The sequence below is a fragment of the Stegostoma tigrinum genome, chromosome 4 (genome assembly GCF_030684315.1).
Source record: "Stegostoma tigrinum isolate sSteTig4 chromosome 4, sSteTig4.hap1, whole genome shotgun sequence".
Classification (NCBI taxonomy): Eukaryota; Metazoa; Chordata; class Chondrichthyes; order Orectolobiformes; family Stegostomatidae; genus Stegostoma; species Stegostoma tigrinum.
In genome coordinates this window covers 67139405-67163442 of record NC_081357.1, presented here as the reverse complement: position 1 = coordinate 67163442, position 24038 = coordinate 67139405, and the positions used below count along the sequence as shown (strand labels likewise).

The 24038-nt window shown below is 40.2% G+C and overlaps 1 protein-coding gene across 7 annotated transcripts in view; it reads right to left on the bottom strand.

The window, feature by feature from the left end:
- Positions 1-24038, bottom strand: part of LOC125452606 (nuclear receptor coactivator 7-like) — a 113793-nt gene that overhangs the window by 43852 nt on the left and 45903 nt on the right. For 6 of the 7 annotated variants that reach the window (XM_048531237.2, XM_048531242.2, XM_048531239.2 and 3 more), the window contains 5 exons: positions 22123-22394; positions 1176-1249; positions 963-1070; positions 752-859; positions 398-556 (listed from right to left, as the gene is read on the bottom strand). In XM_048531237.2, the coding sequence (XP_048387194.1) occupies positions 398-556; positions 752-859; positions 963-1070; positions 1176-1249; positions 22123-22394 (721 nt within the window). Of the gene's footprint in view, positions 1-397; positions 557-751; positions 860-962; positions 1071-1175; positions 1250-6458; positions 6756-22122; positions 22395-24038 lie in introns of those variants that run through there. The other variant, XM_048531243.1, reaches the window with a different exon arrangement.

Sequence of the window (24038 nt, the reverse complement as noted above, 5' to 3'; positions counted from 1 at the left end):
TTTTTGTCATTCTTTACATTCTAAAAGATAAAAGAATCCTGGATCATTGTGAAGGAATTTTTACCATTGGTAAATTCTACAAGGAGTTTGAAAATGTTATTATATTTTCCTGATCCAAATCTGCATTTGGACAAAACACATGAAAATGTTCAGGAGAGGCAAGAAGAAAGTTAAAATGATCTGGTCTGATGATTAGAAGTTTGCTTTCTTCCTGCAGGTGCTGCCAGATCTGTTGAAATTCACCAGCAATTTCTGTTTTGTTGCAATTGGTAAACATTGATTTCGGCATTCAATGGTCAGATTTTCAGTTCTTCCCAAATCCATACACTTATTCCAAGTATGTGGAAGAATCAAAAATGATGACAATTCAATTTTTTCAAAGCAATGATATAGTTACCTCGCCATCTGTTATGTATCGGCAGTTCATTTTCAGAAACTTCTCAGTAAGTGGTTCATCATCTTCTGAACCTGAAGACATTACTCTCGTAATAGACTGTGAACGCACTGGTGAGGAGAAGAAATTCCCAGGAGTTATCTTTCTTGCAAAATCAGCATCCTGCAAAGGTCGGATTAGTCAATTAATTATGCAGGTAAAGGCTAACACGAAAATCTCAACTAAGATAACTTAATAATTGAGTTGACATTTCTATCGTTTGTTAAACATTTACAGTTAAAATATTCAGGTTTAAGAGGATGTACAGATAACTTATTATTTCTACAACAAGTATCCATTAACAACTTGAATACTCACTGGAAGTTTATCATACTCAGCATCAGATGAAGGTGGAGTAAGAGGGCTGTCACAGTCTGGTGAATTTTCTGCACCATGTGAAGAACGTGAATCTGGTACATATAAAATCTGAAAGGTATTGGGGACAGTTAAAATTTAAACAACATCAAAAAATAATATCCAACATTAAAATAATGGTGGGGAAGCTTTTACAAAGCTACCAAAGCCATACCTGACCAGGAACAACAACACGACTGAAAAGTCTGTTAATCTGAACAAGCTCATTTGGAGTAACATCAAATTTCAAAGCAATGGTATTCAGTGTATCTTGAGAGTCAGCCTACAATTATTAAAAAAATTGCATGTGTCATTCTACAGTGGTAATGCTCCAGAACATTTATTACCCATTGTCTCATATTTCCCTTACAAGGAATTAATGTTTTACCGTGTATTTAGTGGTTCCTGTTGGTTTCTGAACAACCATTTTCCTCTCCTTCTCATTGTTTATTGGACTGTCACCTTTTAAAAATAGCAGAAAGTATCAAAACAAATTTTATTTAAACATTGTTAAGTATTTCTAATTTTATATCAGCACTTCATTTGTTCAAACTTTTAAAGAAATAATTCAAAATGGTTTACAGAACTGTACCCTACACATAAGAAGGGTCTCGACCCGAAAAGTCAAACTTTCCTGCTCCTCTGATGCTGCTTGGCCTGCTGTGTTCATCCAGCTTCACACCATGTTATCTCAGATTCTACTATCTCTAACAATTTTAACCCCACTACAGATCAGATCTCTTCAAAATGTATCCACTGCCGTTTTCTCGGAACCAGCAGAAAATTGCCAATTAACTTGCAGGAACTGGATTATAGTTTGCATACCTTCATTTACATAGCTAAAAACATTGAATGAGTTGTCTATTATGTATGCAAGTTAAAAATATATAGGCAGGATTTACAGCCGGTAAACTCATTTCAAGAAAGAGTACAAGTTTGAAATTATATGCATGATTATCAAGTGAAAAGTACTTTAATATTAATTATTTTTATATTTAACTTCCAAAATTATAATTCCATTGAATGATTCTGCTGCAAATGTAACAATCATTTGGTAATAAGTTCTCGCCATATTACTTCTGAAATAAATCTGTATTCCATTACAAATTTTAGATTATTGTCACGTGATAGCATTCAGTGCCATTCACAACCATTCATACGTTTGCATATAGCAAGACCATGACAAGATTCAGATTTAGATTGATAAACAGCAAGTAAAATTTGTGCCACACAAACACCAGGAAATTAGCAACTCCAATCAGTATGATGAACTACGGGATTTTGTATGTATTTCCATTTTGTGGGATGTCTTTTGTAAGGCCAAAGTGAATTGGGAGAATTCTAAAACAGGGTTATACTGATTTTCTGAATATGACACCTTTAAAGTTTTAGGAAAAGCACACTCAATCCAAGATAGCTATGGAATAAAAACGAAGGTGCAAAAAGGTAAACAGGAGGCTAACTACAGTAGCAGAGATAATGGGAACTGCAGATGCTGGAGATTCCAAGATAATAAAATGTGAGGCTGGATGAACACAGCAGGCCAAGCAGCATCTCAGGAGCACAAAAGCTGACGTTTCGGGCCTAGACCCTTCATCAGAGAGGGGGATGGGGGGAGGGAACTGGAATAAATAGGGAGAGAGGGGGAGGCGGACCGAAGATGGAGAGTAAAGAAGATAGGTGGAGAGGGTGTAGGTGGGGAGGTAGGGAGGGGATAGGTCAGTCCAGGGAAGACGGACAGGTCAAGGAGGTGGGATGAGGTTAGTAGGTAGCTGGGGGTGCGGCTTGGGGTGGGAGGAAGGGATGGGTGAGAGGAAGAACCGGTTAGGGAGGCAGAGACAGGTTGGACTGGTTTTGGGATGCAGTGGGTGGGGGGGAAGAGCTGGGCTGGTAGTGTGGTGCAGTGGGGGGAGGGGATGAACTGGGCTGGTTTAGGGATGCAGTGGGGGAAGGGGAGATTTTGAAACTGGTGAAGTCCACATTGATACCATATGGTTGCAGGAACAGCAACTCATATTCCGCCTGGGAACCCTGCAGCCATATGGTATCAATGTGGACTTCACCAGTTTCAAAATCTCCCCTTCCCCCACTGCATCCCTAAACCAGCCCAGTTCATCCCCTCCCCCCACTGCACCACACTACCAGCCCAGCTCTTCCCCCCCACCCACTGCATCCCAAAACCAGTCCAACCTGTCTCTGCCTCCCTAACCGGTTCTTCCTCTCACCCATCCCTTCCTCCCACCCCAAGCCGCACCCCCAGCTACCTACTAACCTCATCCCACCTCCTTGACCTGTCCGTCTTCCCTGGACTGACCTATCCCCTCCCTACCTCCCCACCTACACCCTCTCCACCTATCTTCTTTACTCTCCATCTTCGGTCCGCCTCCCCCGCTAACTACAGTAGTGCATGTTTCAGCTTGTCTTTATGTCGACAGTTGAGAATACAAAATTCCTGTGCATGACTCTTCACAAATGGATCAATTTTCTGGCATTTCAGAATAGATCCTGATATTGAAGTAGGTCTTTGAGAATATAATTAACTGTGTCACTTTGTGTGGTATACAGTTAGAAAAAGAGAGCTGAAGACAGAAACAGCAAGGATTTGTGGATTAGACAAGATCCACTGCAGCTGCTCCAGGCTTTGCAGGGGCAAACAGATCACTTGAGATGGTGGACTGGTAAGTGGAAGAAACGTCTTAAGTTTTGAGGCATTGCTAAAATTATGCGAAGGGGTCAGAGACAGGACTCACTGAGAATTCTGTGCCACCAGAACTATTGTGACCCAGGTGGGAGACATGGTTCACAGACTGCACCTTGTCAGTGGTGACTAGGTCTAGGGACTTTGGACAGGATTCAGCTGCTAATGAATGTCACTCAAGAGCTGAAACAATTAAATGGAATTGAGAGAACCTACACTAATGGAGGTAGAATTGAGAAAATAGATTGCAAGTAATTGCTCATTTTCAGAAAGTAAGGTTTGTAACTATGTGCAACATATCTTTTATTTCATTGTTTACCTAAAGTTTACTTTAAGTTTTACTCAAAATATCCTTGCCTGTAAATTAATCTTTAGATTTTGTTAACTTTAATTGAATTGTTACAGTAATAGTTCGGAAAATGAAATGGCTCATTGGTTTTCTTTCCACTGGTGTTGTGGGGGTTCTTTTCTTTTAAAATTTAATCAGTTTCCAAGGGGATTAAGACACTAGTCAGAATCTAACCAACTTTCTTTGACATTCAAGAGTATCATTATCTATCCAGGGATCATTACTGACCAGGAACTGAAATACTAAGGAACAACAACACGGAATATCTTCATCATTTTGAACTCCAAACACAAAATTATGAGAAAGGCAAACACTGTAAGTCAGTGGTTTTTATCACTGTCAATCTTGTGAAATTTGACAAGTACATAACTCATCTCAAAAGCATCATTCCCACCAAGATTTGTAGTAAAAACTTGTTCTGACTTATTCAAAATTTGGTTATTTAGTTTAAAATCAATGCCCTACATAGTACAAAACAGTTTCCAAATTACAAGCAACAAAATACACAAACCATTAAATACTTTATTTTATTTGTCAGTAATTTTGTTCTTGCAAACTGCATGAACTTTTTTTCCCCCCCAACTTCCAGCTGCCTGCCACTTTAACACACCACCCTGTACCCTGAGGACATCACTGGCTGGACAGCATTTCTTGTCCATTCCTAACTGCCCTCTAGAGTCAACTATATTGCTGTGGGTCTGGAGTCACATGTGGGCCAGAACTGGTAAGGATGGCAATTTCCTTCCCCAAAGGACATTAGTGAGCCAGGTGGGGTTTTCTGACAATCGACATTGGATTCATGATCATCATTAGATTCTTAATTCCAGATATTTTACTGAATTCAAATTCCACCATGGTGGTGGGATTCGAACCTGGGTCCGCAGAATGTTATCCGGGACTCTGGATTAACAGTCCAGCGATAATACCACTAGGCCACTGCCTCCCCTACAGGCATTCAGGCCTGAACTCCCGCATCCAAAGATCATGGTCATCCTAAATATAATTAATTACAAAATAAGCCTATGATGTGTGCCACAAAGGGAAGACTCAGAGATGGCCCACGAAGGTAACGGGTCTGTGACTATTTTATGTATAGTTAATGAAAACCAATGTTGTTCCCACAGTTAAATCTTTCTTTGAAGGAAGTAAGCAGGGTTAAAATTTATTCAATGATTGAATTAAGTCCTGCACAACAGGGAACGTGGATGATGGATGTTAATTTGTCGGGCCATTAATTTAGGATGCAAGTGCAGGGTCCACAAGTTAACTTGCTGGAAGATATGGAGTAGATCCAGTGCTGAAAGGAAGGGGACCCGAACCAGATTTCTTCAAGTGGCAGGGGAGACCTGGATGTAGGTGGGTAGAGGGTAGTCAGAAAGAGTCAAATGTTTGATGAAATAGGTGAAGGCTGAAATGAGTCTCTTACAATATGAAACTTGGTAAGATCCTGCCTCCCCTTCCAAGAGCTACTGCGCAATACTGTATTAACTCAAAAAATGTTTTTTGGTCAAAGTACAAGCAAGGCTAAGACTATCATAAAGCTGCACTTCATCAAAGGCCACAACCTTCAAGATAAGATTATGAACTAAAAGGGAGATGGAATAAAAACAGTACAACATAGGAAGCCTTTCACATACTTCTAACATTTGAGTTGCATTCACAGTACAAAGACAAGGTTCTTAACTATGATCAAGAGAGAGACGAGGGTTTACCGAGGAGTAATATTTCGAGGTTTTATATGATACTTGTGACTGATGTGTCTTCATACCCATTGTAACTGAAAAAGTTGCAGACTTTCACGCTGGGGTTTAATATAAATGCATACAATTAGATAAAAACACTAAAACAAACATTCGTCATTCATTGCCTCCATCCTCATTCAAAAACACTTAGTCCTTAAATGGGCAAAAAAAGTTATTCTTCACCTCAGACTAATGGAATTGATTTAAAAGTCAAAGTCCTGCACATATCAATTGGATCATACATAAAAACTTAGCATGCATATGTGATTAAAATTTCAGAATCCTGTCAATAGAAGTAACTGTAAGTGGCCTTCAACTCTTTACCAAATCAGCCAGATTAACACTCAACAAACATACCAATCATTAACAAAAGCAAACTTTGACAGGAATTTCATCATGTCATTTGGATTGAAAGCTGAATGTCATCTGAGAGCAGTCATTCTGAACTAGGTCACAGTACAAGTTTTGATCAATGCTTGCTCCTTTAAAAATACAGTGGTCCCAAGTGGTGGTGTGGACAAATGGCATGTCTAACAATGTTGCACACAAAAGATCAAACAATAAACAGGCAAGATCTGACTATAAAATCATATAAATTCAACTGCACTACTAACTTTCAATTTTGCATCCCTTTCTGCTTTTGTTACAAAAACAGGCAGGCATTAAGACATTATTGGGTTTGGGGTTTGAAATACCTGTGGAAGCTCCCACTCATCATCATAGCAGAATTTCATCACGGATCTCAATTAGGTACCGATTCTGCAGATATCTTGGCCCACGGATTTACAAGCACGAACAGTTCTCCAAGAAGAAACTAAAGACTAATCCACAAATGTACTGTGTTGCTACATTTACATAAAAATGAAAAAAAGCCAGTGGTACCTTATTTGTGCACAGCTGTAAAACCTGGGGATACTTTGAGTTTGGATCCCCAACATTCATACTTTGGCCTGAAGTCTATTAGAACTGGTGACTGATCTTCTGACATTCTGCTCTCAGCTTAACAGAAATTGTCCCAAGTGCAGTTTGTGCACTTGCAGTACCGTGGTCAATGTGTTTGGAAACAGTGCTGTTTGAGCCCTGCAGGTTCCTCCGCTACTCAGAACAGACAGCTTGACTGTTGGTTGTGAGGACGATGACATCAGGGCCTATTAAATTTGCCTGGAAACTCCATGATTCCTGAGACAGGGGGAAAGAGAGAAAGAAAGGGTGGAAAGTGAAACACAAAGTGGGGAGAGAGAGAGAAAAAAAAACTGAAAGGAGAGTGGAGAGTGAAACACAACTGGGAAATGGAGATATAGGGTGACGATGGCTACGATAGGAGGGGTAAGTGTGGAAGACATGAACAAATTGAGGGGGCAAAACAGAAAGCAAACTACTGTAAGGGGGATACACATTAAAATAACACAAAAAACCTGCAGATGTTCAAGATATAGAACAAAAACAGAAATTGCTGGAGAAACTCAGCAGGACTGACAGCATTTATGGACAGAAGTCAGAGTTAACATTTCTTCAGAATGGTCAGACTCGAAACATTAACTGCTTTCTCTCCACAGATGCTGCCAAGTCTGTTGAGTTTCTCCAAACATGTCTACTTTTATTGCTGTAAGATGGAGTTTGCGTTGGCTTGTAATGTGCACCATCATTTTTGTTTCTTTGACTTAATCATCTCACTACACCACACACAATTTAATTTTATTCAAGGCTCAGTGATACTAAAACATTAAAGTAAATTTAATAACATTTGCAAAGAAACTGTACCAATTCACATGATTAAATATCATGTGATTGGGTATCACAAACAGTATTATAAGATTAAATACCAGGTGACCAAATCACTCGGCATGGGTCAAACCAGAGTTATTAATTATTTTGCGTTTTGCAAGGCTTCCATCAGATGATTACACCAGTAGGTATAGGAATGAAGCCAAATGATCAATAATAGTGCAAAGGGAATTTAATTGTGTTCAAGTTATGAATAGTAAATATGGAGAATTGTTTCCTCTGATAGGAACATTAGAAACCAAAAGAACAGTGATTTATTATAATGGTAAAATAGAGAAAGCAACAAATATTAAATTATGCAGATAAACCTATCATTCTATGTACCTACCAACATGTTTATCCATCTACCAGTGATAATCACCCTCATATCATCTTCATTAATGTCACGCTCATAACCTAACTGCCATCAAGGAATGCTCCCCATCTACTCAATACATGCTATTACTCTCACTCACAGGTCTCCTTTCCCTCTCCAAATGGAAGAGAGCATAAAACATGAGGTGCATACAACTAAAAGTATCCCTCCAGGCATTTATCAACTGATTGCTGATGAGAAGGTAAATCTAAGTAGCACTTCAGTCTTGGTGGGCTTGGCCAGAGATGGGAATCTCCCAGTTACTTGATGACAAAATTAATATTAAACAGCCATTATGGCATACACAATGCACTCAGGTTGTCTTCATCTCAGCAGCAAATGAAACAAGATCACATGCAAATGGTAATTTAACATATTCTAATAATTCTAATTCAAGTCAATTATTTCCTACAATCTTCAAGTGTCCACAGCAGGAAATCGTAGAAGGTGGTCACAGCTTGTTAAATGATTACCCTGCTGAAGGGGTACCAAAAATCTCAAGCATACCATGCACAATTCTAGTGGAATCGATAAAGTTGTTATCTATTGACTCTCATATTACATGTAAGAAAGGGCAGATAGGGGAGACAGGGACACTAAAACAAGGTTCCGTGTAAGAATGTCCAAGCTAGATAAGAAGACTACACTTTGGGGTCTCCGAGAAAGAAGACACTTCTGAAGCAGTAAAGGATGCGTAATGTATTAGCCGATTTGCTGTTCCAATCGCACTATGCATGCTCTCAAACAGATAAAAAAATGCATCTCAAGCATGGCGTTGCAAATCTTTGTAATAATGTCTTCATATACAGAGGCTGTGCCTACAGCCATTCTGTTCTGATAGTGGTCAGTAAGTGTGCTCTGGCTTGGTTGGTACTTAGATGGAAGACCATCTGGGAATACCAGGTGGAGTAGACAGGGCTACTGTGGCACACTGGCAGTGTTCCTACCTCTAGGTCAAAAGGTCTAAGTTCAAGTCTAACCTACCACATGTCAGAACAGGTTGATCAAAAACACATGAGGAAAGAGTGGCCACTACATGGAGTATTAATTGTAACAATCAGACGAGTACACACAAAGCTTCATTAATGAGGCTGCACACTACTAATGCCATTCTACATAGGATGCAGCATGTCCTAGGTTTGGTCACCCAATTGGTCCACATCATTCATGTTGCTAGGAAAGAAGCATGAGTGGGCACATGAAGATAATGGTAACTGGTGCATAGAAGGGAGAGCTCAAAGCACTTCCACTTCTCACAATCCTCTTCCCAATCAACTCATTCATGGGAGGGCCAGGTGCATGCAGCTGTTGGGTAAGAAAGACTACATTTTGACCTGTACAAAATCTGATTTAGTTAGTAGTTGGCATTAGTCTGGAAATTCTAGGGGTTTAAATTCTGTATTTGCCAGCCTTATGCAGAGATATTTTCATGGGTTCTAGGTGAAACAGCGACTTAATTAGGAACCAGCTGAAACCAAATCCTCGTTAAGTTTCATTGGTAAGATTTTTTTTTAGGAGCCTTAAAAACTAGCCAAATTTGTACAACTTAGCACTTGAGCGCAACATGCACAACTGCAAGATTAAACATTTCAGGGAGTTACACAGATGAAGGGAAAGAGATGTGGAATTACTTTAGCCTAAACTTTTCAGTCTCCAAGAATTGATTCTTGCACTGCTACAGCGGAAGTTGCTGATTAATTGACGCGTATCTAATAACCAATTAAGGTTTATTCTATTCCTAAGGCTCTAAGTAGTGTAGTAGCTGGTGGCAAGGTTAATAAATTAGATGAAAACATAACTAAATATAAAGTTGAATACAGTAGCTAAGTACCTCCTTAAAACTACTTAAGGAAGGAGGAACAGATGATGCGTCACAGTTCCAAAATGTGGGAGGTCATGGATACTAGTTTCGTCCACAGCAAACAGATCTGCAGCAATTGTCTCCCAAGTGTGATCATCTTTAGCTCAATTTTATTCCTGAACTAGATACCAGGAGACAGGCACATCTCTTATGGGGATTGGATAATCTGATTTAGTCAGTGCTCAGGCACAGGGGAAAATAACTGAGAGTGAGGCAGGTAAGGGGTTCCAGAGGGAAGGAATCTTGTAATTATCCAAATGGGTTTGGGGTTCTTTCAGCTTGTTTGGGTGAGAGGAGTGCTGTACCACGGATGACCTTGAAATCGAAAAAAAGGAAGCTACTCAAGAAGGGGACTGGAAGAAGGAATGCAGTGATAGTAAGTGATAGTACAGTGAGTGAGTCTGACATTGGTCTCTGCAACAAAGAACAGGAGTCCAAATGGCAGTATTGCATGCCTGATACTAGCGTTCAAGATATCTGCACTATCCTGGAGAGGATCTTGCAATGGCAGGGAAAGGATTTAAATATATCTATATAGGTACCAACAGCATAAACAAGCCAAAACAGAAGGTTCTGCATTCTTAACTTGTACAGTGAGGTGCCAACTTAAGCAGTAGAATTCTTAAGACCAAAAGCTCCACATTATTACATGAGCTATGTCCAAAGTGGAGAGAGCAAATCAGGTTACAGAGATGAATGTATGGCTCAAAGACTGGTGTGGGAGAAGTAGAATCCAGTTCATGGGGCACTGGCACTAGTACTGGGAAGATTACTTCCTGTTCGGCAGTCAGTGAGTAAGCTAATTGGGTCTATCAAGCTGCAAAGATGTAATGAGTACTGTATCATTCATAACTAGAGTTGAAGTGCCAGAGAGCTGAAGGGAGGCTAATGTTGCACCTTTATTTAAGAAAGGCTGTAGGCAGAAGCCTGGGAACTATAGTCCTCAGAGGCTGACGCTGGTGGTAGGTTAGCTGTTGGAGGTGATTCTGTAAGATAAGATTTACATGCACTTGGAGAGGTGAAGAATAATTAAGGATAGTCAGCATGGTTGTGTGTGAGAGCAGTTGTGTCTCAAACTTGATTGACTTTTTTCAGCAAGTAACCAAAAAGATTGAAGAGGATAGAGAGTTAGATGTTATTTACTTGGACTTTGATAAGGTTCTGTGTGGTAGACTCATTAGCAAAGTTGGATCACATGGGATCCACAGTGAGTTTGCCAACTGGATACAAAATTGGCTTTATAGTAGCAGATAGAGGGTATGGTGGTGGAGGGTTATTTCTCAGCCTGGGGCCTGTGATCAGTGGTGTTCCAAAGGGATTGGTGCTGGGTCCACTTTTGTTTGGTCATGTATATAGATTATTTGAATGAGACTATAGGAGGCATAGTTAGTTACATAAAGGGCAAAGATGCAGCAAATGTAGTATTGCGTGGAAAAATTTGAACCATGGGCAAGGAGAACAAAAAGGCATTTTATCTTATTGGTGAGAGATTGCAAGCTCCAAGATTCAGAGGGATCAGGAAATCAGTGTACATGAAGTACACAATGATATAGAAGTATGGAGGTTATGCTTCAATTATACAGGGCACTGATAAGACTACATTTGGAGACTTGCACTGTGAAATTTGCGTCACAAATAGACAAAGAACTATGTACCTGAATCCCTCTGTTTGACAATACTTCCCAGGGCTCTACCATTAATTGTTTAAGTCCTGCCCTTGTTTCTTTTCCCAAAATGTAATACTTCACATTTATCCAAAGCAATACTGTTGAAAATATTAGTCATCTTATTTAACAAAGGACACCAATACATTGGAGGCAGTTCAGAGAGGATTTACTAGATCAGCACATGGAATGGGCAGGATTGGTTATGAGGGAAGATCAGACAGACTATGGTTGTATCTGCTCAAGTTCAGAAGAGGAAGAGGTGATTTGATTGAAACACGAAATCCTGAAAAGGTCTCGGCAGGGTAGATGTGGAGAGGATCCTTCCTCCTGTGGAAGAATCTAGAACCAGGAACTGCTGTTTAAAAATTAGGAGGTCATATATTTATAAAAGAGATCAGCCAACAACCGTTTCTCTCCAAGTGTTAAGTGTCCCAGAACTCTCCTGAAAGACCGGTGGGAGTCAAGTCCTTGAATATTTTTAAGGTAGAGGTAAAAGAAACGAACATCAAGGAGTTGAAAGGTTATCAGGGTTAGACAGGAAAGAGGATTTGAGATTACGACCAGATTAGCCATGGTCATATCAAATGATGGAGCATGCTAAAAGGCCTATTCCAGCTCCTAATTAATATATTTTTTCCAATGGCAAGTCTGTACAGTACCTATGGAGTCTTTGTTAAGACCTTTGGGGTTTCCAAAACCTAAAAGATATTGGCCAAGACCACCTGAGCAGTCAGAGGAGGGATGTGAGCAATGTGCCTCGACTGCTGCTGATGCTACACGGGTGGCATCATGTGGAAGTTTTAAGGGTGAAAGAATTAAAATTGTGTTTGCACAAATGTACTGCCAGTAGGTATGCTAAATGTTAGATTGTCAAGTTTCCACATTAGTTCCATTTAAAAATTATTTACTTCCATCACAAGACAAATTGTAACTGAGAAGAAGTGTAAATGAGATGCTTCTTTATTTGCAGGGTTGCTTAGAGTTATGTATGTGGTTGTCAGACTGTAAACCATGTGAACACCACAAAAATAAGGGCATCCTGGTCACATCATGTGCAGCCATTACAATCTCTTCCTTATCTTCTACTGAAGATCTTGTGATGCATAATATTGTTCCTCCTGCAGATCCAAACGCTGCTGCCGTTCAACCTTATGCAAACCAATGCATACCACAACTGTTCTGGAATACAGATCTGGCTTATAATGATGGTAGCTCCAGACCCTCAAGCACTTGAAGCACATTTTCAGCAATCTGAAGACTAGCTCAATGCTAGAAAGATAGAAACGTAGAAACTAGGGGGAGGAGTTATTTCAGTTCTTCCATCCTGCTACACCCTTCAATGGGATAATGGCTGATCCTCTATCTCAATGCCATATTCCCACTTTCTCTGCACACCTCTTGATGCCTTTAAAACCTAAAACATTATCTTTTTCTTGCTTGAATATATTCAGTGACTTGCTCTTCACAGTTTTTTTTGTGGCAGAGAATTCAACAGATACATTGCACCATGAATGAAGAAAATTTTCCTCATCTCTGTCCTAAATGCTTATCCTTGGCTAATAAAGGCAAGTACAGCACACTTCAACCAATTCTTGACCACTTTATGTACTTGTCCCACGACCTGAAGAGACTGGTGGACATGCACCCCGAGGTCCCTCTGATCTTCTTGCTTCCCAGGGTCCTAGCATTCTAGTTGACCTCATGGGCATGATGCTCAGTTGGCTGAATGGCTAGTTTGTGGTGCTAAGTGACATTAACAGTGTGGGTTCAATCCCACATTGGCTGAGGTTATCATGAAAGATTCTCCTGCTCAAACTCTCCCCTTGCCCGAGGAGTGATGACCCTCTATTTAAAGCACCACCAGTTGTCTCTCTTTCTCTGTCATGACAGAAAGCAGCTTTGTGGTCTGGTAATACTTTGGCTACTTTACCTGGCTTGCCTAAAACATCACCTCTCAACTATCCAGAGTGGCAAATATAATTCAAATGTTTAGTTCATCTTCCAAACTCATCTATATCCTCCTCATGTTACCCTCCTCACTATTTACCGCCCCACCAATTTTTATGTCGTCCACGAACTGACCAAATCAATTTTCCTACATTCAAGAACAAATCATTTATATATACCACAAACAGCAAGGACCCCAACACTAAACTCTGCGGAATCTAACGAAACATAGGCGTTCTTGTGACTAGAAGCCTGTCAACCACTACCTCTGATTCATGCCACTCTGGATTCAATTTGCCAGATTTCCTTGGATGCCATGGGTTCTTACCTTCTCACATGCAGTAGCTTAAACCTTTCCGCAGTCTAAGTAGACTGCATTAAATACATTGCCCTCATCTATACATTGAATCTTTCAAAGAAGTGACCAGTCAAGTTGATCAGGTGTGACCTCTTCTTAACAAAAACCATATTAACTGTTTTTGATTGATCTCTGCTTCTCCAAATGCAGATTAATTCTGTTCCTCAAGATTGCTTCCAAGAGATTCCCCAACAATAAGGATAAACAAGGTTTTGTGGGAGGTAATGGCCTCATGGTATTACCAATAGACTATTAATCCAGAGACCCAGGTGATGTTCTGGGGACCCAGCTTTGAATCCTGCCATGGCAGATGGTGGAATCAGACTTCAATAAACATCTGGAATTAGGAATCTAATGTTGATCAGGAAAACATTATGGGTTGTCAGGAAAAACACATCTGGCTCACTAAAGTCATTCTGAAAGAGAAACTGTCATCCTTAGCTGTGATTCCACACCCACAGAAATGTGGCTGACACTTAACTGTGCTCTGGACAATTAGGAATGGGTAATAAATGCATAGTTGGCCAATGACACCCATATCCCGTGAATGAATTAAAAACACGTTTGGTCTATAGTTTCCAAGTTTAACCCTTACTCCTTTATTAAATCATATCACTTTGGCTGTCCTCCACTCCTCTGGTACCTCTCCTGTGGCCGGAAAAGAATTGAAAACTATTCCCAGTGCCTATTACTTATCTGTTCGGTTCACTCAACGGCCCATGAATACATTTCATCTAGCCCTTTAACGTACTTACAAGCTTGCCAGGCCACTGGAAATTTCCTGTCTGTGCTAATTTCTTAAATTATAACACAGTCCTTCTCCTTATTTCAATACTCATATCATCCGTCTCACTAGTGAATACCGACACAAAGTACTCCTTTAGAACGTTACCTATGTCTGGCTCCACGCACAAATGAATCCTGTGTTCCTTATTGGCCCAACACTTGTAAAGTAACTCAGGACTGTCTTTTATTTTACCTGCCATTATCCCTTCACATCTCGTTCTTCATTTCCCAATTTCTTTTTGAAGCTCTTTTTGAAGGACAGCTGCTGTTTTCAGCCCTCAATATCTGCCATAAGCCCCCACTTTCTCTTTATGAAATCCTGTATACCCCTCAATATCCAGAATTTACTAAATTTGATGATCCCATCCTTTAGCTCTATTTCCAACATGTTGGTCCTCTCCCCACTTCCTACTTGAATGTAAGATAATAAAACGTGAGGCTGGATGAACACAGCAGGCCCAGTAGCATCTCAGGAGCACAAAAGCTGACGTTTCGGGCCTAGACCCTTCATCAGAGAGGGGGATGGGGTGAGGGTTCTGGAATAAATAGGGAGAGAGGGGGAGGCGGACCGAAGATGAAGGGAAAAGAAGATAGGTGGAGAGGAGAGTATAGGTCGGGAGGTAGGGGATAGGTCTATCCCCTCCCTACCTCCCCACCTATACTCTCCTCTCCACCTATCTTCTTTTCTCTCCATCTTCGGTCCGCCTCCCCCTCTCTCCCTATTTATTCCAGAACCCTCACCCCATCCCCCTCTCTGATGAAGGGTCTAGGCCCGAAACGTCAGCTTTTGTGCTCCTGAGATGCTGCTGGGCCTGTGTTCATCCAGCCTCACATTTTATTATCTTGGATTCTCCAGCATCTGCAGTTCCCATTATCACTCCTACTTGAATGTATCTCTCTGCTCCAACACAGATTTAGCTAAAAGTATCTGCTCCCAGTGTAATTTTGTCAAATCATATATGTGATTTGACTAAAATCAACTTTGCCGTAGTTTAGAACTATGATTTCAGACTATCCTGGTCCTTTTCCATAACAACCTTGAAACTAATGGAGTTATGATCTCAGTCTACAAAATGATCCCCCACTGACACTTGCTTAGCTTCATTTCCTAACATTAAGTCGAAGACCATTCCCTCTCCTGTAAGGCCTTCTTTGTACTGACTTAAAGAGCTCTGCTGGATGCATTTTAAGAATTTCACTTTCTCTAAACCTTTCACATTGTGATTACTCCAGTTAATGTCAAGGAAGTTGAAAACCCTCATTATCACTACTCTACTACCTTCACACTTTTCTGAAATTTGCCTAGATAACTGCTTTCTATTTCTCTCCGACTATTAGGTGCCTAAACATTTTCTCCTCACATTTATGGAAGCTACTACAGTCAGTTGCTTTTTTACGTTCCCTGCAATTTTATACTCTCATTCAATTTTCCCTTCCTATCAAAGTTTTCATCTTCTTTTGCAAAATTCTAAAATGCTCTCAATTCTCAAGTTTGCTGTTTTTTCTAGCAATTTTACATTTCTTTCAAAGTCATGGTACAGCCATGCTTTCCTGCTTTGCTTGTGCACTAAACAGGATTGTTTGTAATTTATGCAAATATTTAAATACTGATCACTGCCAAGATGCTGTCATCCTTTTAGTAAGGTTCTCCTTTCTATCCTTGTCAATTTGAGCTTCATACTCTGTATTTCCCTTTACTTACATTCAGGATCCTAGTTTTGGAGTCGACTACTTAAATTGTCCATCTTAATGAATAATAATAGTCCCTCTTTCCAACAGAGCTTACCCAAGTTTGTTAATTAATCTCTCTCATTACACAGTACTCATTCTAGAATAGCCAGAGTTCTCTGATTGGTTCTTCAATACATTGGTCTTAAAAAATATCAGTATAAAATCCAGGAAAGCCTCCTCTGCAGTATTGTCAGTTTGGGTTGTCCGTTCGAAGTGTGAATTAAAGTTACCTACGATTACAGCTGAACCCTTATTACATGCATCTCCGATTTCTTATTTCATGCCTTCCCTTATGTATCCATTACTATGTTGGAGCCTATACACAACCGCCAACATTTCAGCCCCATGATGTTTCTTGTCCTTCCCCATACAGATTCCACATTATGACTTTCCAAATCAATATCTTTCTTCATCATTGCGTTGAAATTAATGTGCTAACAACACTACCCTGTCTCCCTTTCTGCCTGTCATTCCTACATAGTGAATACCCTGATTGTTCAGGTCCTACCCTCGATCACCCTGCTGCCAAATCTCTCTAACTGCAACTACACCATAAATATCTATTGAACTGCTATTTCATCTACCTTACTGCAAATGCTCCACACATTAAGACAAAGCCTTTCAACTTATCTTTTTAATCTAGTTATTTTGTTCTATGGCCCCAGTTGTTTTCTCCCACAATTTTTCTGCCTTCCACTTGCCTGGATAGGTGCAGCTCTAACAATACTCAATACAAAGGATAAAGCAGCTCGAGTGGTATCGCATGCATTACTTTCAACATTCTCCCTATCAACTTGCTGGGTAGGAATGTGTCTAAATCTTCAACTTGTGCAAATTTAGTTCAGATTGTAAATCATAGTTTTAACTTTAAAGTGAAATCTGCAGTTTAAAAATCTGTGGTTGCATGCTTTAAACAGGATTATTTTCAAAGAATGCATTGAAAGAGCAGCCTAATTAAGAGCCAAAGGAAACTGAATCCTCATTAACTAAGTCAGATAGACACTTTGTTTTAAGAACATTTACATACAGCCAACTTAGTGCAACTGATTACTAGAGTACAACAATAGCACATGACAGGGATCTGGAATCAACTTTAACTTCCAGAGCAGCTCCTTCCCGACTGAATACCAAGATGCCACCATCTCTGGTGGGCCTGTCTTGTCAGTGGGGCAAAAAATATATAGGGATTTTGATGACGGACTCTGAGATATTGTCTGTCAGGTACAATTCAACGTGAATGATTGCATCATGCTTTGGTATAAGCATACAAATGTCAGTAAGGAGGAATTTTCAGGGCCAACAGGGCTGTTTATGCTGTTCTGGTATAGAATATAGAATATATAGAATATAGAACATTACAGCACAGTACAGGCCCTTCGGCCCTCGATGTTGTGCCGACCTGTCATACCGATCTCAAGCCCATCTAACCTACACTATTCCATGTACGTCCATATGCTTGTCTAATGACGACTTAAATGTACCTAAAGTTGGCAAATCTACTACCGTTGCAGGCAAAGCGTTCCATTCCCTTACTACTCTGAGTGAAGAAACTACCTCTGACCTCTGTCCTATATCTTTCACCTCTCAATTTAAAGCTATGCTCCCTCGTGTTTGCCGTCACCATCCTAGAAAAAAGGCTCTCCCTATCCACCCTATCTAACTCTCTGATTATTTTATATGTTTCAATTAAGGCACCTCTCAACCTTCTTCTCTCTAATGAAAACAGCCTCAAGTCCCTCAGCCTTTCCTCGTAAGACCTTCCCTCCATACCAGGCAACATCCTAGTAAATCTCCTCTGCACCCTTTCCAAAGCTTCCACATCCTTTTTATAATGCGGTGACCAGAACTGTACGCAATACTCCAAGTGCGGCCACACCAGAATTTTGTACAGCTTCACCATAACCTCTTGGTTCCGGAACTCGATCCCTCTATTAATAAAAGCTAAACCACTGTACGCCTTCTTAACAGCCCTGTCAACCTGGGTGGCAACTTTCAAGGATCTGTGTACATGGACACCGAGATCTCTGTGTTCATCTACACTGCTAAGAATCTTACCATTACCCCTGTACTTTGCCTTCCGGTTACTCCATTAACAATTGATAAACTTTCTGGACTCAAAAAATTTGCTGAACCTGATCTCATTTCCCAAAGTTTCTAAACACTCTACACTGTGTACATTGTGTGGACATTACAGCTAAAGCAGACATTGAGGATTTGGAGACCAGTTTTCTAATTCCTGCCAGGTCTAGACAATGGAGAACATCATGACATATTATGCTAAAAATATTTGCTAATTCTTTTACTGTAAACTTGTCATCTTGGAGTGAAAACTTGAATGAGGGATGTAAAGCTACTCTGACAGCTTAACAAATTCACTGGTTCACTCACTGAGCCAGACCCTCAGTACCTGAAATGCCTTTCCTTCTCATACCACAAAAATCTGAGGTTGTTGAGTTGCTTAAATGCACAATTCTGGAATTCAAAGGCAGGTGCTGGTTGACTTGCAGAGGAAAAGCAAGACTCCACGCTGAGTCAGTAGCCTTAGTGTTAATTTCCAATTCCATCTTCTAATTGCTGGATGGAAAGAATCCTACAGATTGCCTGCAAGAAGAGCTTCTGGAACCAGGTTGCTGTAGAAAATATTAGAGATAATGGGAACTGCAGATGCTGGAGAATTCCAAGATGATAAAATGTGAGGCTGGATGAACACAGCAGGCCAAGCAGCATCCCAGGAGCACAAAAGCCGACGCCCCGGGCCCAGACCCCCCACCAGAGATCTTGGATAATAGTAGGGAATGTGGTCTAGTTTCATTGTTATTGTCAGAATGTTGTGATAAGATATAATTGACAGGCTTACTAGAACATATCAATAGGGCACTCAAGACTAATCACAGTTATGGGTCTTGTCAGAGAGTAGTGATTAGATATAACTGGAAGGCTTGCTGTATCATTTCAAAAGGGCACTCAAGATTAATCAGTATTGAGTCTGGAGTCAGAAGGTAGCCAGACCAGTTAAGGATGGCAGATTGGTCATCCTTATTAAGAGAATAAGGTGGGGCATAATTCAGTCCAGTGTCAATGCCATAGCAAAATCACCTCACATACAGAAGAGTCAAAGAGAGGTGAGGTGAAATTTAAAATTAAAATCAGAAAAAGTAATGAATTAAGTCCAGAGAGGAGCAGCCAAACACAGTGGATAGAAACTGGGAACAGTGAAGTTACATAGGCCTTGTCAAACAGCAATTAAGATCAAATGTAAGGAATCCTCCCCTCTCAAGGACTATCCGCAACTTATAACATTATTGCCACTCAGTACTCAATTATTGCTTAAGTGTGCCCCAACTGTAACTTCTCTTTTCTCCATAACATCCTTTAATATAGCGAGTTTTGAGAAGATTTGTAGCTCAGGTTGAGTTTCTGGATGTGAGTTTGCTCGCTGCTCTGGAAGGTTAGTTTTCAGACGTTTCATCACCATTCTAGGTAACATCATCAGTGAGCCTCCGACGTAGCGTTGGTGTTATGTCTCGCTTTCTATTTATCTGTTTAGGTTTCCTTGGGTTGGTGATGTCATTTCCTGCGTTGGTGATGTCATTTCCTGTTCTTTTTCTCAGGGGGTTGATTTCTCAGATTGATTTGGAGCCAATGTGTTTGTTGATGGAGTTCCGGTTGGAATGTCATGCTTCTTGGAATTCTCGTGCGTGTCTCTGTTTGGCTTGTCCTAGGATGGATGTGTTGTCCCAATCAAAAAGTGGTGTCCTTCCTCATCTGTATGTAAGGATACTAGTGATAATGGGTCATGTCGTTTTGTGGCTAGTTGATGTTTATGTATCCTGGTGGCTAGCTTTCTGCCTGTTTGTCCAATATAGTGTTTGTCACAGTTCTTGCAAGGTATTTTGTAGATGACATTCGTTTTGCCTGTTGTCTGTATTGGGTCTTTTAAGTTCATTAGCTGCTGTTTTAGCGTGTTGGTGGGTTTGTGGGCTACCCTGATGCCAAGAGGTCCGAGTAGTCTGGCAGTCATTTCGGAAATATCTTTGATGTAGGGGAGAGTGGTTATGGTTTCTGGGCCCGTTTTGTCTGTTTGTTTGGGTTTGTTGCTGAGAAATCGGTGGACTGTTCATTGGGTACCCGTTCTTTTTGAATACACTGTGTAGGTGATTTAATGAACTTAAAAGACCCAATACAGACAACAAGCAAAACGAACGTCATCTACAAAATACCTTGCAAGAACTGTGACAAACACTATATTGGACAAACTGGCAGAAAGCTAGCCACCAGGATACATGAACATCAACTAGCCACAAAATGACATGACCCATTATCACTAGTATCCTTACATACAGATGAGGAAGGACACCACTTTGATTGGGACAACACATCCATCCTAGGACAAGCCAAACAGAGACAGGCACGAGAATTCCTAGAAGCATAGCATTCCAACTGGAACTCCATCAACAAACACATTGGCTCCAAATCAATCTACAATCCTCTGGGAAAAAGAACAGGAAATGACATCACCAACCCCAGGAAACCTAAACAGATAAATAGAAAGCGGGACATAACACCAGCGCTTCGTCGGAGGCTCACCGATGATGTTACCTAGAATGGTGATGAAACGTCTGAAAACTAGCCTTCCAGCTCAGTGAGCAAACTCACATCCAGATTCTTTAATATGTTCCAAAACAGAGAACTATTGGATTTTAAATATTAATTCTGTTTGTCTCTCCAAAACTGCCACTGGGTTTCTGCAGTATGTTTTTATTTCAGATCTCCAGCTTACACAGTACTTTCCTCTCAAATATATTGCTGACTTCTGGCTCTGTGACAGCTCTCTCCACTCCTGGTCCAAATTTCTCTAATATGGTTTCCACCATTCTTAAATCAAAAAGGGCCCTCAAAAAGCTGATAGATAACATTGGTTACAAACACAATGTATCACCACAACTGGTTTGCAATTTTCAACAAGTCCATCACACAATCCTTCTCAAATAAATGTAAAATATTGTGGATGGTGAAAATCTGAAATAGACACAAAAAATGGAGGAGAAGCTCAGCAGGTTGGCAGTATCTGTGAAGAGAAACAGAGATAGCATTCTTCAGAATACTTTTTTCCTCCAAAGCTTCTATCCCACTTGTGTCTGGAAAACTGCCCATTCTCAACTTCATTCTTACCAATCCTGTCTCTTCTTTGTTCATCTGTAAACTGGTGGCATCATCCAAAGAGAGTGTGCCAGTATCCAAATGTTATGCCAATGCCACCCACCTTGTCTCTATAACTACAACATTTAATATGGGATGAATCAAATCTTCCCACAGGGAGATCAACGTTATTTTCTTTAGTCTGCACTTGGAACTCTAATCTTAATTCAAATTTCTTCCACTCTCCCACACCACTGTCTCAGGCTCAACCAGATTGTTAATAACTTAATTATTTTACTCAAACCAAAAAGAAATTTGGCCCTATGTTCTCCACCACAAAGAACTGCCTACATGTCCCTCTGCTTGACTGTGCTCTTCTACTGCTTCTTCAGTCCATCTTCAGCTGCCTCAAAGAAAGCAAAATGACACCCAAATATTTGAAACGGTTCATAAATTTCGTCCATCCCATTTTCTAGGCAGCTTATCAATCAAAATACAGAGATGAGCTCAATTGCTCAAATCTTCAAATACATATATTTTTCAAGTCTGTATATCACTGTAACTCTTTATAAATACATTCTGATTACATTATCAGACATTACTTCTATAATAGACTGGCATTTAAACTGGCTCTCAGCATATCTTATATGGTTGAGTGCTGTGATTATGCTGTAATTCCATTTCTTTCAGTTGATTACTTAAAAATTTGATTTGATAGGGTTTCAGTTAGCATTTGAAAGTATAGCAAACACATATCATAAACAATGAGAGATAACATTACATTTACCTGCAAACTCTGTAATTCCAAATAAGGTTTGTGAAACCGATCACTTAACCGATCAGTGTGCAACTTCATTTGGCATAAAGGTACATTTTGGCTTTTTAAAAGTGAGCCAATATTCTCTACAGTTACTTACCAGATAAATAAAAATTCTTGAGTTCTGCACGTCGGATTTCTTTCCTTAGAGATTTTCTATTGTTTTCAACAGTAGTGTCCTCTGCTTTTAAGGAGTTTTTTGATGTATCCATAAGTGCTTCATAGTCAACCAAATGTCGTGAAGATACAGTGAAGTTTTCTTTAGAAGCACCTTCACCAGTTTGTCCTTCTATTTTATGCAGAGGTTTTCCAGCTTGGCAATCTGAAGATTCTTCTTCCTTTTGTTTCAGTTGCTTTGTTTTTTTCTTCAGCCTTAAAATAAAAATAGTTTATGAATAACTGTTAGAATGTCAAGCTGAATTTGGATATATACAGATCAGTTCCAAAAGTTATGATATTGTTTATTCACTGTATATGAAGGCCAAACTGATGCTGCATGGGAAATTAATATTTCCTGAGAATATCCCATCAAATCATAGATTTGAAATTGGCCTTGAATCAATACATTTTAGGTTCTAAATTTCCACTACCTTTTGCGAAATAATGCCTGCTGATATCACCCATAAATGGCTTTGTTCTAACTTTTTATTATAACCACGTAATTGTGTAGCAAAAATTTTTATCCATTTGTATCCCAGATTTCTTCAAGTCCAAAATGTCATCGATCATTTTAATTGTTCTCTTTAATAAACTCTCCACCGGGTTCCAGTGATTTCTGCAATAGACCTTTAAATTTCTCTGGTCCTCCACAGTTTCCAGCCATTCCATTTAGAAAATAGTTTGATTTTTATTTCTTAGGTCTCAAGAGTAAAATTGTACTTCCCCACTTTAAACATCAATCAAATTAGTTGTGGCCACTCATTTATCAAAATTTCTTGGAAACTTTCTACTCCCATCATTATTACTTGCTGTGTCACAAGAAAATTCAGTATAAAATACTCTAGATCTGTTTGTGACTCGGATTTTAAAAAATGAAAAGATTAGGGCGCGCTACAAATCCAGAGGACATTACTCATCACATCCAAGAGAATAATTTTCTCTTTTGTGAGCCTTCCAACAACTTTTCTTTAAATAGTGTCACACATATTACATCAACATAAATACACAACTACAATGCAATTTGCTATCTCACTTGAAAGACAATGCCTGAATAATTTACTACTCCTCCAGATAACAATCTAGATTATGTACACAACTCCTATTTAAAAGGAGGAGAGATAACAGGAACTGCAGATGCTGGGGAATCCGAGATAACAAAGTGTAGAGCTGGATGAACACAGCAGGCTACGCAGCATCTTAGAAGCACAAAGGCTGTCATTTCGGGTCTAGACCCTTCATCAGAAAAGGGGAAGGGGGAAGACGGTTCTGAAATAAATAGGGAGACAGAGGGAGGCGGATCAAAGATGGACAGAGGAGAAGATAGGTGGAGAGGTCGGGAGGGGATAGGTCAGTCCGGGGAGGACGGACAGGTCAAGGGGGCGAGATGAGGTTAGTAAGAAGGAAATGGTGGTGCGGCTTGAGATGGGAGGAGCGGACAGGTGAGAGGAAGAACAGGTTAGGGAGGCGGGGACGACCTGGGCTAGTTTTGAGATGCACTAGGGGCAGGGGAGATTTTGAAGCTTGTGAAATCCACATTGATCCCATTGGGCTGCAGGGTTCGCAAGCAGAATATAGGAATTGCTGTTCCTGCAACCTTTGGGTGGCATCATTGTGGCACTGCAGGAGGCCCAGGATGGACATGTCGTCCAAGGAATGGGAGGGGGAGTTGAAATGGTTCACGACTGGGAGGTGCTGTTGTTTGTTGCGAACCAAGCATAGGTGTTCTGCAAAGCGGTCCCCCAGCCTCCGCTTGGTTTCGCCAATGTAGAGGACGCCACAATGGGCACAGCGGATGCAGTATACCACATTGGCGGACGTGCAGCTGAATATCTGCTTGATGTGAAGCCGGCACAACTC